Genomic DNA, 15,893 nt, shown 5'->3' with positions numbered 1-15,893 from the left:
ACTGCTTTGCTAGCTCAATCATGTTGTAACTAAGATATCCGCTGGGAACAATATTTTTTTCACGGACCGTTTAGTGAGTTTTTTTTACATGGCGGCGGAAGCTATATGAACGAGCTAACACTTGTCTGCTGAGGTTTAAAAATGCCGCCTATTTTGTTGCTTTCTGTTGACGTCATATCCCTCCTTGAGTATATCCAATCAGCACCAAGTAAACCCCAAGCCCCTTTCGGGGCCGTTCTGAGTACCTACTCCGAGGCAGGGACTTGTTTAGCCCCCGTAAAAGTTCCGGAACTCTGTCCTTCGGGGGTGGTTCCTGCGGTGGAGACACGCACCAACAGCCCCGGCCCCGTAAATTTACCTCGAAGTTCCTGTGGTGGAAACGGGCCTTATGTGAGAGAAGTGGTGGGGCCCTTTGCAAATCTGTGCCCAGGGGCCCACTATTTCATAATCCGCCCATGCCTACACAGCATCAACATAATATAGGAGACTGAATAAAGGGAAAATGGTGTTACTAACAGCTAAATATAGGTTTCTAATTTATCACAGTCCTGTAGTTTATTTCAATTTCCACCTCTGAAGAACGACCTTATAAACCAGTGTTACTGTATTCTCATTTGGTGCATTCACAGCTTTGAACTGCCGCTCTGAGGCTGAACCAACCTGTGTTTATGTAGTGAAGACACCAAAGCCGATTATGACCCGGGCCCGGAGGCAGGGCAGCGGAAGGTGAAGCGGCAATTTGATTGGTCGCCGCCGTGTCAGGAAGTGTCAAGCAACCAATTGAACGGCGCGGAGATTTATCTCTGCCTCCGACAGTCCGACCCAAAGTACCTGTCAACACAATGCACTTCTTCTGTCAAGGTAATGAGTTTCCTGAATGTTTCTCCTCTCACAAAGCAGCTGTTTAACCTCGGTGGAAATGCTTATAAAAATGACGGAACACTAATTATCTCCGGAGAAAGTCTCGGCGCTTTTATGGACGAAGTTTGTCCCTCTTATTATCTGCACCAGCCGGACTCCCGGAATGACATTTGTTGCCACTAGCAGGATGGAGTGTCTGTTCCAGAGATGCCATAAAGAGGCTGTCTTCCTCTCTGTCTTTCGCTCCGTGCTGCTCATGACATGCTTGGTAAGAGCTACCCTGATTAATTCACCGACTTCTATCATCATTTCCCATATGAAAACTTTGAGAAAAGTCTGAAGTAATCCATAACAAAAAAGGCTCTGACGTCTGAAATGCTAAATGGTTATTAATTATTATTTATTCCAACATGTTTGTGTTGGATTTACGCGCAGCTATGTCTTGCTGTGATGCTGTGCTGTGCAGAGAAGTAGGACAGATTATAAATTGGTCACTGCATCCAAGCCAAGGCCCATACTCATTTATCTGTGACAGACAGCGCCAAATAATAAGAGGATAAATACTGAATCCAATCCAAACATGGCAATCCTTTCAGAGGGCAGCAGATAATTAAATTGAGTTATAACTTAGCCTCATCCAAACATAAAATAACATGAAACAGCCAAATGTCCAAATAATTTATGACAGATACAAACATCATTCCGGGATGCCACAAACATGGTCTTACAGTATAAGTCTGTTAGGTAACTGTGAGATGTCCTTTATTGCACCCAACCCTCTCTGCAGCTCCTGGTCCTGTTTGTGTCCATGTATCCCGGGTTATGGTCCATTGGTGTCCAGCTTCATTCAGCCATTACAGGAAGCTATGTACCAGGCCACCACTCTGTCCTTCTCGTCAACAGCCCCAACGAACAGGCAGCCAAAGACATTGGCAGGTACAGTAGTGACACATACCAAGTCGCATCTTACAGCCTGTAACACACAACTGTTGTGCTTTAAAAATAGAAGCTAAACTTGGATACTTTCACTTGTGATGTTAAACGATTCAGCTTGAATATGTCAAAAGGAGTAGTTCCACATTTTTGGACCTCTAAATATAACACACAGAGCCTGTTTACACCTGTTATAAACATGTGCTTTGGTGTTCCAACCACACATGGACAGCCGAGACATGACTATTCTCACTTGTGTTTATCATTCGTCTCCAACTGACCTCTGTGGTCAGATTTTACTACCTGTGTCACTTATGCAAGACGGTCAAAGGGCCCTGCACACAGTAACTATGTCCACACTCTGACTAGCCAAATGCTCGCTAGTCACGCTAGCAGTTTTGTCGGTAGTGCTGAAGATATCACTGTCTGCAGGAGTCGACAAATCTGCTTCCACAGAGCAAAACGAGGAATGATCAAGCAACACTTTGTCCAACTTCTCATAAAATAGGCATGTTATAGAGCATTAAAGGTCCAGTATGTAGGATTTAGGGGCATCTATTGGCAACAATGGTTTATAACATTTGTAACTATATTATTATCAGTATATAATCAACTGTTCCTTACCTTAGAATGAGCCCAATATATCAACATACGGAGCGAGTCCTCTTTGCAAAGTCCGCCATTTTGGTTCTGCAGTAGCCTAGAAAGGACATATCAAACACTGGCTCTAGACAGGGCCATTCGCGTTTTTGTGTAGGCCACTGTAGTTCATTTCTGCAAACTCACTACTAGATGCTACTAAATCTTACACACTAGACCGTTAACGCGCTGTCATTAAAACAACCACCGCATGCTGCATTTATGATGTAGTCCTTGTCTGGGACACATTAGCATTTACACTACAAAATATATGTGGTTAAATACATCTCAGACCACCTCAGATCAGATCACAATGTGTCTAGGTGGTCGTCCACACAAGAGACATGTTAATACCAGGTATAAACAGGCTCTAAAGATCACTAGTTGGCATGAACTTTCTGAAAACTCTGGTGATTGCCTGGCAACCTCACGTAAATCACTGCGCCTGGCCAAGAAAACAATAACATGTCATTTTTACAGTCCATTTTATACACAGATTAAACAAACAAGATATAGCATGTTAATTAGTGAGCTTTAGAAGTGCTGCTTTTTTATCTTCGGACAGAGCTATGCCACCTGTTTACCTTGCCTTCAGTTTTTATGCTAAGCTAGGTTAACTGTCTGCTGGCTCAAGTTTCAAATTTACTGTACAGACATGAGAGTGGTGTCAGTCTTTGAATCTAACCCACTGCAATAAAACACATAAGTGTGAACCTCAAAATGTGAATCCAAAATTGAACTATTCAGTTAATCTGGGTGTTAATTTAATTCCTTTGCTTTGCCATGGATTTGGTTTGGAACTTGATTTCAAAGTCAGTCAGCCAACCAAACAGTAAGTTTGACTTTTCTGTCTAGAGAAGAGATACAGTCCTGTCAAACCCACTACTGGTAGAGCGCTGTGTTTGCACTCTCATCTCCTTTGTTGGCATTTTAGCTGCATGTAAATGAGCTCTATTTACCACGTGTCAAGACAGAAGGTAGCGGCGCACAGTGCGGGTGCCAGATATGTAAATCACCTCCTTCAGAGACGCCGGTTAGAGGAGGGGGCACAACTGAGCTGGTGATAAACTATGATATCAGCTGAGCAGCAGCAGAAAGCGAAGTTTACCATCTTTTCTGAATTTAGGGCATAAAAGTCGTTTCCCGCGGCCTGCTTGAAGTGCAACATAATGAAGAGTTCAGTTTCACGCTGTAATTGATAAACAGCTGGTGGCTTGTAAGTGTTTAATTTTTCTTTCCTCTCTTTCCATGTCTACCCCCTCCGTTTCCATCCACGCTCCCCACCATTCTGTGTCTTTTTCCAGGGCGATCATGGAGAGGCGGCTGGCAGCCAGTGTTAACATTCTCTCCAGAACCTCCACAATGTAAATCACATCTGCCCCCTACCTTGACACAACTTTGTACCCAGCTGGGGCGCCGACACAAAGACGAGCTTAGTTATAATGTCCCTCACATGTGCAGACACTTACACACGTAAACACATGTTCTTTTTCCTCTCCCCTACATAGCTGGTTGCCTAGGAAACCACAAGGTGAATGGGCTGCATCTGAATGCATTTATCAGTTTTCCCATCACCAGAAACTGAGTGGCAGTTAGCCTTCAAAGCGGCCATATGTTTATATGCATGGATTAGCTTCCCTGTTAATGCATAACCCACAGGAGGAACAAAGGAGGAAAAAACTCTGGGTGGAGACAATGGAGGGGAAGTAAATAGAAAAGGCAGCGTTAAACCTGTTAACCAAACAGAGGTTTAACCTAAAAATAGACGATGTGGTTGGATTAGCTCAGGGGTGAGGGTGGTGATGGATGTGGTAGGGGTTTTTATGCGAGTGAGTGCAGGTGTGTGATGAATTTTGGTTACATCCAGGCTTATTTAGTCTTATACCTCAACATTGATTTTGACATTTCACATGCCATCTCTCACAGTCCACGACAAAAAAAAGCACCATGCTTAAAAGCAGAGAGGCAGTTTTGCACTTGACACAATAAAAGCCTGTCTGGAATGGTTTGACAGTATCACTGTGAATCACAGCAGTCGTAATGAGTTGGGCAAGGTTTGATTGTTGTGTTCTTTCGGAAAATACAGTTTTTCGTGAAAGCTTTTTTAACCTGAATTTAAAGGCTCTGCACTGTGCACTGTGCTGGTACTTCTCAGCCTGGAGTAATTTACAGTCCCCCTGAGGCAGGGCAATATATATATTATATTATGTAATATTGTGACATGAGAGTAGATATCTACTTAGATTTTGGATATTATGTAAGTGATGTCTTCTCCTGGATATAAAGGCTGCATTACAGTAATGTGCTGTAATTTTCTAAACTTAACAGAGTGTTCTTGCTGTTGTGTTATTTGCCTTTACACACTTGACATTATATCCACATGATTGATTTAAAATCTTGTGTAAATATTCTGTCCAAGCACCAGTAGTCAACCCTATAATATTGTCATATTGATACGATATAGATTCATGATTTTCTCTATCTTTCAGCCCTACATGTGTTCTAACTGTGTCTTGGGTTTTGTGGTTCTTTAGGTACTTTTGGAAAGGCGAAATCCAGGATGCAAGCGAAGTTCTTATGGTAAGCTTACTGAGAAAGTCCCTTTATGATAAACATGTACTCTACAGGCATGCTGAGGTAGAAGGAAGAAATGTAAGATGAGATGTCACTGTTGTTGCAGCTGGTGAAAACAAAGACCTCCAGGACCCAGCAAGTCATAGATTATGTGAGGTGAGAGGCTGCTTTATGTAATGGTCATTTCAGATTAAAACTGTACATCAAATTACTTTTTATGTTTCAAACTAACTTAGTGCTTAAGCTGCATATGCTACTGTAGACATGCTTTAAAGTAGGGGTGTTGAACTCATTTAGCTCATGGGCCAGTCCAATTTGATCTCAAGTGAGCCAGACCAGTAAAACCATGGCGTAATAACCTATACTCCAGATTTTACCTTTCTTTTAGTGTAAAGAACTATATTCTGAAAACATTCATTCACTCACAAAATAAGAGACATTTCAACATTAACATCTCATCAATATTAGATATGAAAGGTCATCCAGCTGGTCCGATTGGACCCTTTGGCGGGCCGCTTCTGGTCCACCAGCTGTATGTTCGACACCCCTGCTTTTAAAGTTCATTGCAGTTATTTTCAACTTGGGCCTTAACGTGTACTTACCGTTCCACTGTCTATCTTTACGAATAAGACCCCCAGTGTGCCACTGCATTGTTCAACAAAAGCAGTCCCTGTGATCAAGCAATTACATTTTATTCATAAAAAGCATATTGCATAATATATTGTTGTTGTTGATTACACGCTTTCTAATTCACCGTGGCTGTGTGTGAGAGTAATTGGAAGAAGTAGAGCTGGATTTAGTTGTTTCATCTTGAAAAATGATTCCTAGTTGTTTGGCGTAACAAAAATGGAAAATATCTGTATTTGAATGAGGATGTTTTGTCAAAACTGAAATTGCAAGAGTTAGTAAATCTACTGATCTCACATATGCACTACCTGAAATAACTTATCCCACTACCTCGGCATCAGATAACCATAAGGAGTTAATCATTTACATTTCTGCTCATTTGGTCAGATTGCAGGAGCAGACTGTTCGATGTGTTCATGTGCCAAGTTGTTGCAATAGAATCTTGTGGGGTGAAAAGTCCAGGTTGAAAATAATTGGAATAAACAGGAATTGCTTCCTGCTTTGCTCCAGTGCAGACGCTCTTCTCTCTTGCTGTCGTCTCATCTTTTTCATACTTCTTCCCAGTTCCACTCTCAAGCTACAAAACCTTTAAGGACCTATAACTGCTAAATCTTTTGGGCGGATCATTTACAAAGTGCTACCCACAATGTTAACGTGACCCAAACAGTAATTTGCTCTACTGATAGAACTGTACCTTGGAATGCACTATACCTCTCTGCTCATCAGAATTGATGAAGCGGACAGACTGTCATAAACTGTTACAGAAGATTGCCGCTCTCAAAACAAGGATATTGGTACAGGGGAAGTCCTCCAAACTCCACAACATTGCCAAGTCTTCTGCGTCTCAGCACAATGAGATTTAAATGGACAGCCATCTCTAAATGACATTATACCTTTCCCAAGACTCACTGAAACAAAAGCATCTGAATTATGTACCATGATTTCTACCTGCTGGGATAATCTGGCTACAAAACACAAAGACAAGTGCAAGACTGTACCCCCACAGAGAGCAGAATTTATTGATTCAGCTCAGCCAACTTAGACCCAGGACATCTGGTGGACAGCCAAAGGCGGGCATAAAGACAAACTACAGTCACTCTGGTACTACAAGTGCAAAAACAGGTTTGAAACATTAATGATTTTTTAGGCAAAGGAGGAGAAAAGGTCTCATGTGGAGAATAGGAGAGGAAATCATCTTTAAAGATAGGATTCAACCTGTAACTTTGGTTGTGGGAGAACTGATAAATAAACATACCAAAATGAATCATATTATTCTACATGTGGGAGCCAAGGATATTTGCAGAGATAGTAAGTCAGAATTTCATCGAACTGTCTGGACAAACTGGCAGCCCAGTTTTTTATTAGTGGGCCACTGCCAACAGTCAACAAAGGGATCAAAAGGTTCAACAGACTCTGTATCACTGAACACATGGCTCAGCAAAACCTGTGGTCTGAAAAGGATCAACTATATTGATACCTTCAATCTGTTCTGGGGACATGGGTATCCTTTCAGGGCAGGTGGCCTCCACCCAAGCATATCTGGAGTGAGCGGGATAGCTCACCCCAAAATCAAAAGTACATATTTTTCCTGTTTTGCTGTATTTTTGGTGAGTTTGCAGAGTGTTGGAGATGTCAGCCATAGAGATGTCTGCCTTCTTTCCAGTATAATGGAACTAGATGGCACTCAGCTTGTGGTGCTCAACGCGCCAAAAAATAGATTTTTAAAAAACTCAACAGCAATGTCTGTTTCCAGAAATCATAACCTGATTATTCAAAATAATCCACTGATTTTGTTGTGAGCAGTTTCATGAGGGAACTATTTTCTTTCTAGTGCAGTACACGCACCAACTGTATCACCTTGTAGAAGGAAGAGTGCATCTACTCATGGACATGCTCATGACAGCACAAGATGTAAACATTAATGGCGTCCTCCTTAGTTAAGCTGTACCATTATACAGCTCAGTGGTGCTAGGTGAGCTAGCAGTAGATGCACGCTGCAAGTCGGTTACAATGATGAACTGCTGTCAGGTCAGAGCTTTGGTGAGGACGATGAGCCTATAGATAAGCTTCCTTGAGACAATTTCTGACGGGTAGTGCAAACATTCTTAGATTGTGCCAACAAACTATTGCATCAGCTGTTCGGGTGGCTGGTCTTAGATGATCTTGCAGCTTGATGTGAAGTCCTGAGCTAGTTTGGTTACTCATGGACAAAATTTAAGAAAAATATATCTATTGCATGCATAAAACAGTCTTAGATCTTTGACTTAAACCTGTGAAAGGTGGCAAAAACAAGAGTTGCATGTACATTTTTGTTCAGTATAGTTCCATTATATTCAAGAGATGGCAGAATTCTCTACAGCTTGTAACTCCATCACTTTGCAACTCACACCAGAACAAACTAGACTGGTAAATAGCACTGAAGGTAAAATGAAAAATACATATATTGGATTTGGGGGTGACTGTCCCTTTAAAGTACTGACAGATCATTTTCAGTTCATCTGGTGACACCCATCTGCCAGGCCTGAGATGATGCACCCTGGCACACAGCTTGAAGACAAAACATCACATTGTCAGTGTCAGTGCGTTGACAACCAGCTCATGGATCAGTCTCCTAATTCCTCCTCCCTTCACTCTCCTCTCTCCCCTTTTGGATTTCACTGATAGAATGGGAGCACTGGTTAACGCTGGCATTAAATTTACCCCCTGGTCATTTGGCCTCCACCCCAACTAAGCACATTCTCTAACACCAATCTGTTTTCCCCTGTTTCTAGTCTTTGTGCTCTTCTTCTGGACTGCATGTTCCTTTTCCTATTTTGATAAGTAGTAAAATTGCACTCAGCTAAATCTGCTATAATCAAATTTCATAGCAATTACTTGTCTGTCTTCACAACAGACCTTTTAATTGGCAAAAAAACGCTTTTAACACTTGAGCTTTATTAAATGTCAGGTCTTTGTCAGGCAAATAATTTGTAATTAATGATTTTATAATCAAGCACGATCTTGATTTTATGTCTTTAATGGAAACTTGGTCAGATAACAGCGTTGCATTGATTCAACCCCTCCCAACCTCAGTTTTATGAGCGAAGCTAAAGTGCATAATAAAGGAGTGGAGTTGCCGTTTTGCTTAACAATTATTTCCAGTGCAACCACACGTCTTATAGAAAATGTGCTTCGTTTGAATACACAGTTCTCAAGTTAAATTCCTAATGTCTGCATTGACTTTGAATGTATAGTTATTGATGGTGAATTCAACATTCATGTCGACGGCTCCCAGGACAGCAGCATTAAAGAATTACTCTGGAATAACTATGGACTGACTCAGCATTTGACAGAGCCCACACACAATAAGGGGCACACTCTGGACTCCATCATCTCCACGCTTTTAACATTTCTAAGGCTGTGGTGACAGATTTTGCTTTTACTGATCATTTCCATGTTATCTTTAAGATGACCATCTCAATGCACACAAATTTTCAATCACAGAACGTTACATGACTGAAAAAAACAGTGAATTTTTCGCTCAGGCTTTCTCTTCAGCTTCTGCATCCACTTATGTCTCAGCTGGTGGAAATTGTGTGTGAAAATTAAAATAATATGACATTTATAAAGAGAGACTTTGCATTTATAATTTAGATATGAGAAATAAAAGGCAGTCCCTCCTCTTACTTGATTTCTGAAAACAGTTGTAATGCATGTGCCTTATTTGCTGCTGTTGACCGGCTGACAAACCCCACTTGTATCAGTAGCCCTGAGATTTTATCTACTGAACAAATTTGCATCCTTCTTCACTGACATAATTCAGAAAGTCAGACAAGCTGTCAGCTCCTCCTCATCAGGTATAGGGTCTATATTGTCCTTGCATGCACTTAAAACCCATTAAATTAGCATGACGCAATTTGGTCCTGTCAGCCATAAAACCTTGGAGGAAATTGTGTAGCATTTGAAATCCTCCGTTTGCCTTGATATTTTTCCTACAGGCTTTTTCACTAATGTATTTAACTGCATAAAATCAGATCTGCAAATAGTCAACACTTCTCTACTCCCAGGCTGTTTCCCACAGGCGCTGAAAACTGCAGTTATTACGCCTCATCTCACTAATTAACAATTTCAGGCCCATATAAACCTCCTAAGGGTATTGAATGACATCTACTTGAACACAAACAGAAGAAAAGTTTCAGTCTTATTGTTAAATCTCAGTGCTGCATTCAACACTGTTAACCACAAAATATTACTTGACTAGAAAACTAGGTGGGACTTTCTTGTACAGTGCTTAATTGGAGTCCCTCAAGGTTCCATTTTGGGGCCTCTTCAGTTCAACATCAACATACTCCCACTAGCGCATATTATGGAAAACAACATAACAATGTTAATAATTACATAATTATATGACTATAATAATTATGCAAACACAGATTGATATAACAATATCACTAAATGACTATTTTTATATTGTCCTTTAACAGTACATTGTTTCTTACATATCTCGTCTTACTGCTACTGTGTCTTTTGTAAAGCACTTTGAATGGCCTTGTTGTTGACAGATGCTATACAAATGAATTTGCCCTGCCTAGTACAAATGTGACTTACTGCTATTTTTCATCTCTATGAAGAAATTCCATGCCCTCTCTGACATGTTTGTGTTTGTGCGGGTCCCTTCAAGGTCTGTCCACCCCTATGCAAACCCAGAAGTCCTCAGCTTTGCGGTGGAGGACGGCAGTCTGGCTTACATGAAGTGGATGGATGAAGCCATTCCAGACAACTGATACATCATTAAAATCAGAGCCAATCTTTGCATGGACTGCAGCCGAACAAGGAAAATGAGCCATGCGTACAGGCTGTTCTTTGAAGGCTTTGGATCGAAGGGATCTGAAAGCACTCTGTTGAACAAAAGTTCAATACGTGACATTTACACTTTTTTGTTGCTCTGACCTTCTTATTGTAAATTCCACTGTGTACTATGGGGATTTGATTTCAATCCTTTAAAGAGACTTTGTACCACAGTTATAGAAAATACTTGCTTCTGATCGACTGGCAGGTATGGGTTACCATACCAGGACAGGACATGTCAAACAAACGAAGTACCAGTCAACCAGTGACTTTTAAGTAAATATGCATAATACATTTAGCCATAGGTAACAATGATTATCTCAGTAAGCTCTCACTGACTAAACTGACCTACACTAACATGGCTTAAACTGCACAAAAACAAATATTTAAAAAAAGAAGAAAATTTAGACATCCTGTGGAAGGTAACCATAGTATGACTGATAATACAGTCCAAGGTATACAGATTTAGAAAATAATGGACTCATTAGTGGAATCACATCTCTGTATCATTTGAGAAAGTTATACTTACTTTCCTCTTACCTGTGTTGCTATTTATCAATCTAAATTGTTTTGGTCCGAGTTGCCAAGTGTTGGAGATATTGGCCGTAGACATGCCTGCCTTCTTTTGAATGTGATGGAACTAGATGGCACTCAGCTTGTGGTGTTCAAAGCACAAAAAAACATACATTTGAAAAACTCAATAGCAATGTCTCTTTCCAGAAAGTATGACCTGGTAAGTCATGATTATTCACAGATGTTGTTGTGAGCAGGTTCACATACAAACTATTGTCTTTTTACTGGTTTACCACATCCACAAACTATATCACTGTGCAGAGGGAAGCGTGTGCCTACAGCTAGCTCACCTAGCACCTCTAAGCTAACTAACACCACAGCTCAGCTGAGTAGGACACCATTTATGTTTATAACTCATGCTGTGACAACCACACGCCTCCCATCTATGAGTAGATGATACAGTTTACAGCAGATGATACAGTTGCAAGGTGTACGATAGAAAATAGGCCCACATGAAACTGCGCACGACAATGTCTGTGGATTATCTCAAGAAATCAGGTCATGATTTCTGAAAAGAGACATTGCTGTTAAGTTTTTAAATGTATTTTTTATGCTTTGAGCACCACAAGCAGAGTGCCATCTAGTTCTCTTATATTGGAGAGATGGTAGGCATCTCTATGGCTGATATCTCCAACACTCTGCAACTCACACCAAAACAACCTCAACTGATAAATAGCACTACAGGTAAGAGGAAAAATATGCAATTTTTAATTTGGGGTGGACTGTCCCTTTAAAGTTTGTCTGTAAGGCCTGTAATAATAGTGTGTGCAGGAACATATTGATGGTCTGACTATACAATACTAATAACTATATAAATTTGGTAATTGCTATATAATAGAGATGTACTGCCTGTTATTAAACATATCATTTCCAATACTGTAACATTACCTTTAACTATTTATTGTTGTGAATTGAAAGTCAAAAGATTTTTTAAGCTGTTCTCAAAAACACGAAGGCCTTTTAAACAGAGAAACCTGGTCAGCAGCACTTAGACGGACAGGAAGTCAGAGCAATTTACATGTTCAATAGGTTATTGATCTGTCAGGCTATAAAAGATTTACTTTATCGGAAGGCAACCCACAACTGTTTACCTTGTGTACTGTTTTTACAAGTAAAAAGCTGAATTTCATACTGCTCTGCTCCAGGGTTAGCTCAGCGTGGATTAATGAAACATCCACTACCACCTTGCATAACCTCAAACAACGCTACACAGCACTACTGAGGATAAATTAACAAACAGGTATGACCGACAGCACTCGCTGTTATTGTACATCTCGACCCTGTCTCACTTGTATCAGACTAATTATGAAATATTTTCTGTGTTTTGTTTGTATCTCGAAGAACTGATGCTGATCAGAGCAGGTCTCCCATGAACAACACATCCTTGATCTCCATGAGAGTAGTCTTGCCAAATAAATAAAACTTTAATTGAATCACAAAAACAAATTTGTTAATCAGCTCGCGGCTACACTTGAACATCTTGAGAGCATCACAGGTCTTGTTATCTGTATTCTTGCTTTCACAAATATGCATTAGAGATATGGTACATGACCAGAGAGGTTTAATTAATTTCACTTAAAAATTAAACAACAACGTTTAATACTCCAGTATTACAACAAGTCTGCCAGTGATACCATGCCATATTTGTGCTTACACAGGTCAGCCATGCATGCTTACCTCATTTAACAAAAATATGCACTAAGCCTCAGTCTGCAGAAAGTGGTTCCGGCATGAGGCCCCAACAAAGGAATTGCAGACATGGTTTAGTCGGGTGTTGTGTCTGTGGAGCCAAAATAATCCTCCGCATCAGGTCCAGAGATCAGGCCATTTGGTGGCAGTGTGTGTGGGGTGTTTGTTACTTGAATGCATATGTGTCCATTAACATCAATGTGTGTGCACAAACCATGTTTAAATATGCCATAAATACATACAGGTACTTTTATGTCTTTGTGAGTAATTATGGCCGACTAGTGATGAATGATACAATGTGAAATAAATATTGCAATAAATGAGAAATATCCTGCAATTTGAACAAGTGTCCACAAGATGGTGGTGTTTCAATACTGCTTAAATTAATTCCAGTGTTTCCAGACGTTCACATGGATCCTGTTGAATTAAAGTGGGTAGTTTTTGTCAGATATTATAACAAAAACACAACAAGCTCATAACCCAAAATTCCTCCTGGCTGAGGAGTAAGCTACCTCTCACTAGCACTCTTCTTCTAGGAAGTAATTTGAAAATGGTGTTAGAGCTTTTCTCCTCTGCTTAATATGAAGTCATGTTCAGCCTTATACAGTGAGCTAGCATGAAGATGAATTCCACAAAGTGAATAATATGTCTCTCCCATATTGGTATCATTATTATTGCAAATTACCACCAGCATCAAAGGATGCATAATTAGTTTTCACTTCTCTCAATAATCACATTTTGTGTATAGAATCTCTTTCACTCACAATTAATTATTTTGGACTGTATCTCTCTATACTTCTGTGAAGACCCTCTATACGGCACATTCAGTCAGATCCTAATTGGCTGAAGCAGCTAAAGAAGTACCATATATTTCTACATTAATAATATCCAACACAGAGACATATGGCTGCCTCTTTTTTCTCCCCGTGTGTCATTAAATTCTCCATGGGAAGCAGAGTTAGGAACAGGATAATTAAGAATAAGCTGTAAGAAACAGACACTGATGATAACGTGCACCCACTGAGAAATTCAATAAACTGAGGATAATAACACACACACACACGCACACAGCTATCTGATCTAGCAATGCAAACATGGTGAGCTAACAGAGATTTTATGAATGCGTGTGTATACACTGGCATCACTGCAGTTATTAATGCTAATCAAGAAAAGCACTCCTTGCTTATATGGATGCATGTTTTTGACATCATGTCCATGCAGCATACCGTACAAGGCTTGTCTTAAGTTTACATTGTGTTGCTTATACAAACGTTGTTCTGCAGTCCAACTATGCTGCAATCAGACCTGGGTCAGTAAGAAACTCAAACAGCATAGACACACTCAAACACGCTAAATAATATTCCTTTAATTACTGAAGCATTTCAGAAGACTATTAAAGGTGCTCTTGTCATTAAAAACAAACTCATCTTGAGAAGGCTTGTCAACAAGTTTTACCAAATTTTCATAGACATACTGTCACTTTGTGTGTTTAACTGTGTATATATAGCAACTGTGTTGATATTTCTATTTCTGTAAGTGATCCATTTTCTCTTTTCCTCTTGCAGACACTGAATGACCCCACACCTGGTGAACAAGTACAACACAACGTGCTGTGCAGCCCCTGAGAGAATTTTGATAGAAATTAAGGTACATCAGTCAATGTGGTTGTTCTTAAAGTGGCATTGTTTTCCATTAAGTTGAATAAGTTTATGCCTTACCAAGGCCAGTTGTGTTCGTGACAGTGGGCAAATGACATTCACAGCATTTACATATTACCTCTTATACAGTATATTTTTACTCCAGTTGTGTTTAGTACATATGCCTGGAACCAGCAAAGGGCTGTATCACAGTTTGTCCCTTGAGAGTATTCTTAAATGTCTAGTGTGTAGGATTTAGTGGCATCTAGTGGCTAAGATTGTAGATTGCATCCAACTGAATCTTTACTGTGTGCCAAGTGTGTAGGAGAACTACAATAGAATAAAAACACAAATGGCCCTGTCTAGAGTCAGTGTTGGAAAAGGACCTGCTCCATATGTTGAAATAAATTCTAAAGTAATGAAAACACAACAATTCTTAGTTTCAGGTGGATCTACACCAAAGAAGTCTTATCAAATCCTACACACTGGATCTTCATGGGGGACTCTTACCTGTAGTGCTATTGATCAATCTAGATTGTTTTCATTTTAGTTGCCAAGTGTTGGAGATATCGGCCATAGAGATGTCTGCCTTTGCTCAAATATAATAGGACTTGATGGCACTCGGCTTATGGTGCTCAAAGCACCAAAAAACTACATTTGAAAAACACAACAGCAATATCTCTTTCCAGAAATCATAACCCCGTTACTCAATATAATTCACAGACCTTGTACTGAGCTGTTTCATGGAGGAACTATTTTCGTTCTACTGAATGTCACCTGCCAGCCTTATCTATGCACAGAAGCAAGTGTGCATCTACTGCTAGCTCACTGAACACCACTGAGCTAGCTAATGTTACAGCTCAGCTGAGGAGGATGCCATTAATGTTTACACCTTGTGCTTTCAGGAATATGGACCTCTTGTCCATAAATAGATGCTTTCGTCACATGGTAATAGGGCTGGCAATTGTAGTTTGGTAGAAAGAATATAGTTCCTACATGAAACTGCTCACAACAAGGTCTGTGGATATCTTGAATAACCGAGTCATGATTTTTGGAAAAGACATTACTGCTGAATTTTTCAAATGTATTTTTTTGGTGCTTTGAGCACCACAAGCTGAGTGCCATCTAGTTCCTTTATATTTGAAAGAGACTGAAATCTCTAACACAAGGCAACTTGCAATCTACATTGACAAATAGCACCACAGGTAAGAGGAAAAACATGTATTTTTGATTCTAGGGTGAACTGTTCCATTGATAAAAAGAACAGATTTGCAACATGAATAGAATGAGAGAGAAGATTTTACATCCTGGTGGCTGGTGGCGTTCACCAGTCATGTCTTTTGTTCCGTCACTTTAAAGTCCTGCGACCACAGGTGGCTGGAGCCTGGTGAATACATTGTACAGTAGGTAAAAGGAATATTTTAGCAGCATATAGTTTACTGATGGGCTGGGAGGAGCCACTCCATAGAGAAAACTGCTGTTTCCCGGGGAGGTGCAACATGATTACACAGCATCCCAGATCTGCTTCCAAGG

General features: G+C 40.2%; 1 protein-coding gene across 2 annotated transcripts; it reads left to right on the top strand.

The window, feature by feature from the left end:
• Window positions 1-827: 827 nt before the first annotated feature.
• Window positions 828-13,049, top strand: zgc:63972 (protein CutA homolog). 2 transcript variants are annotated; one of them, XM_049604778.1, is made up of 7 exons: window positions 828-861; window positions 1,012-1,129; window positions 1,649-1,797; window positions 3,738-3,797; window positions 4,968-5,013; window positions 5,114-5,163; window positions 10,295-13,049. In XM_049604778.1, the coding sequence occupies exons 2-7, from the start codon at window positions 1,025-1,027 to the stop codon at window positions 10,395-10,397; spliced, it is 513 nt and encodes a 170-aa protein (XP_049460735.1). In that variant the 5' UTR covers window positions 828-861; window positions 1,012-1,024; the 3' UTR covers window positions 10,398-13,049. The 2 variants fall into 2 exon arrangements, with proteins under 2 accessions (XP_049460735.1, XP_049460736.1); XM_049604779.1 differs by lacking the exon at window positions 5,114-5,163 and having other exon boundaries at window positions 828-1,129.
• Window positions 13,050-15,893: the final 2,844 nt, after the last annotated feature.

This window comes from Epinephelus fuscoguttatus, linkage group LG18 (genome assembly GCF_011397635.1).
Source record: "Epinephelus fuscoguttatus linkage group LG18, E.fuscoguttatus.final_Chr_v1".
NCBI lineage: Eukaryota > Metazoa > Chordata > Actinopteri > Perciformes > Serranidae > Epinephelus > Epinephelus fuscoguttatus.
The sequence above is the reverse complement of the archived record's forward strand: the minus strand, read 5'-3'. Positions and strand labels throughout refer to the sequence as shown.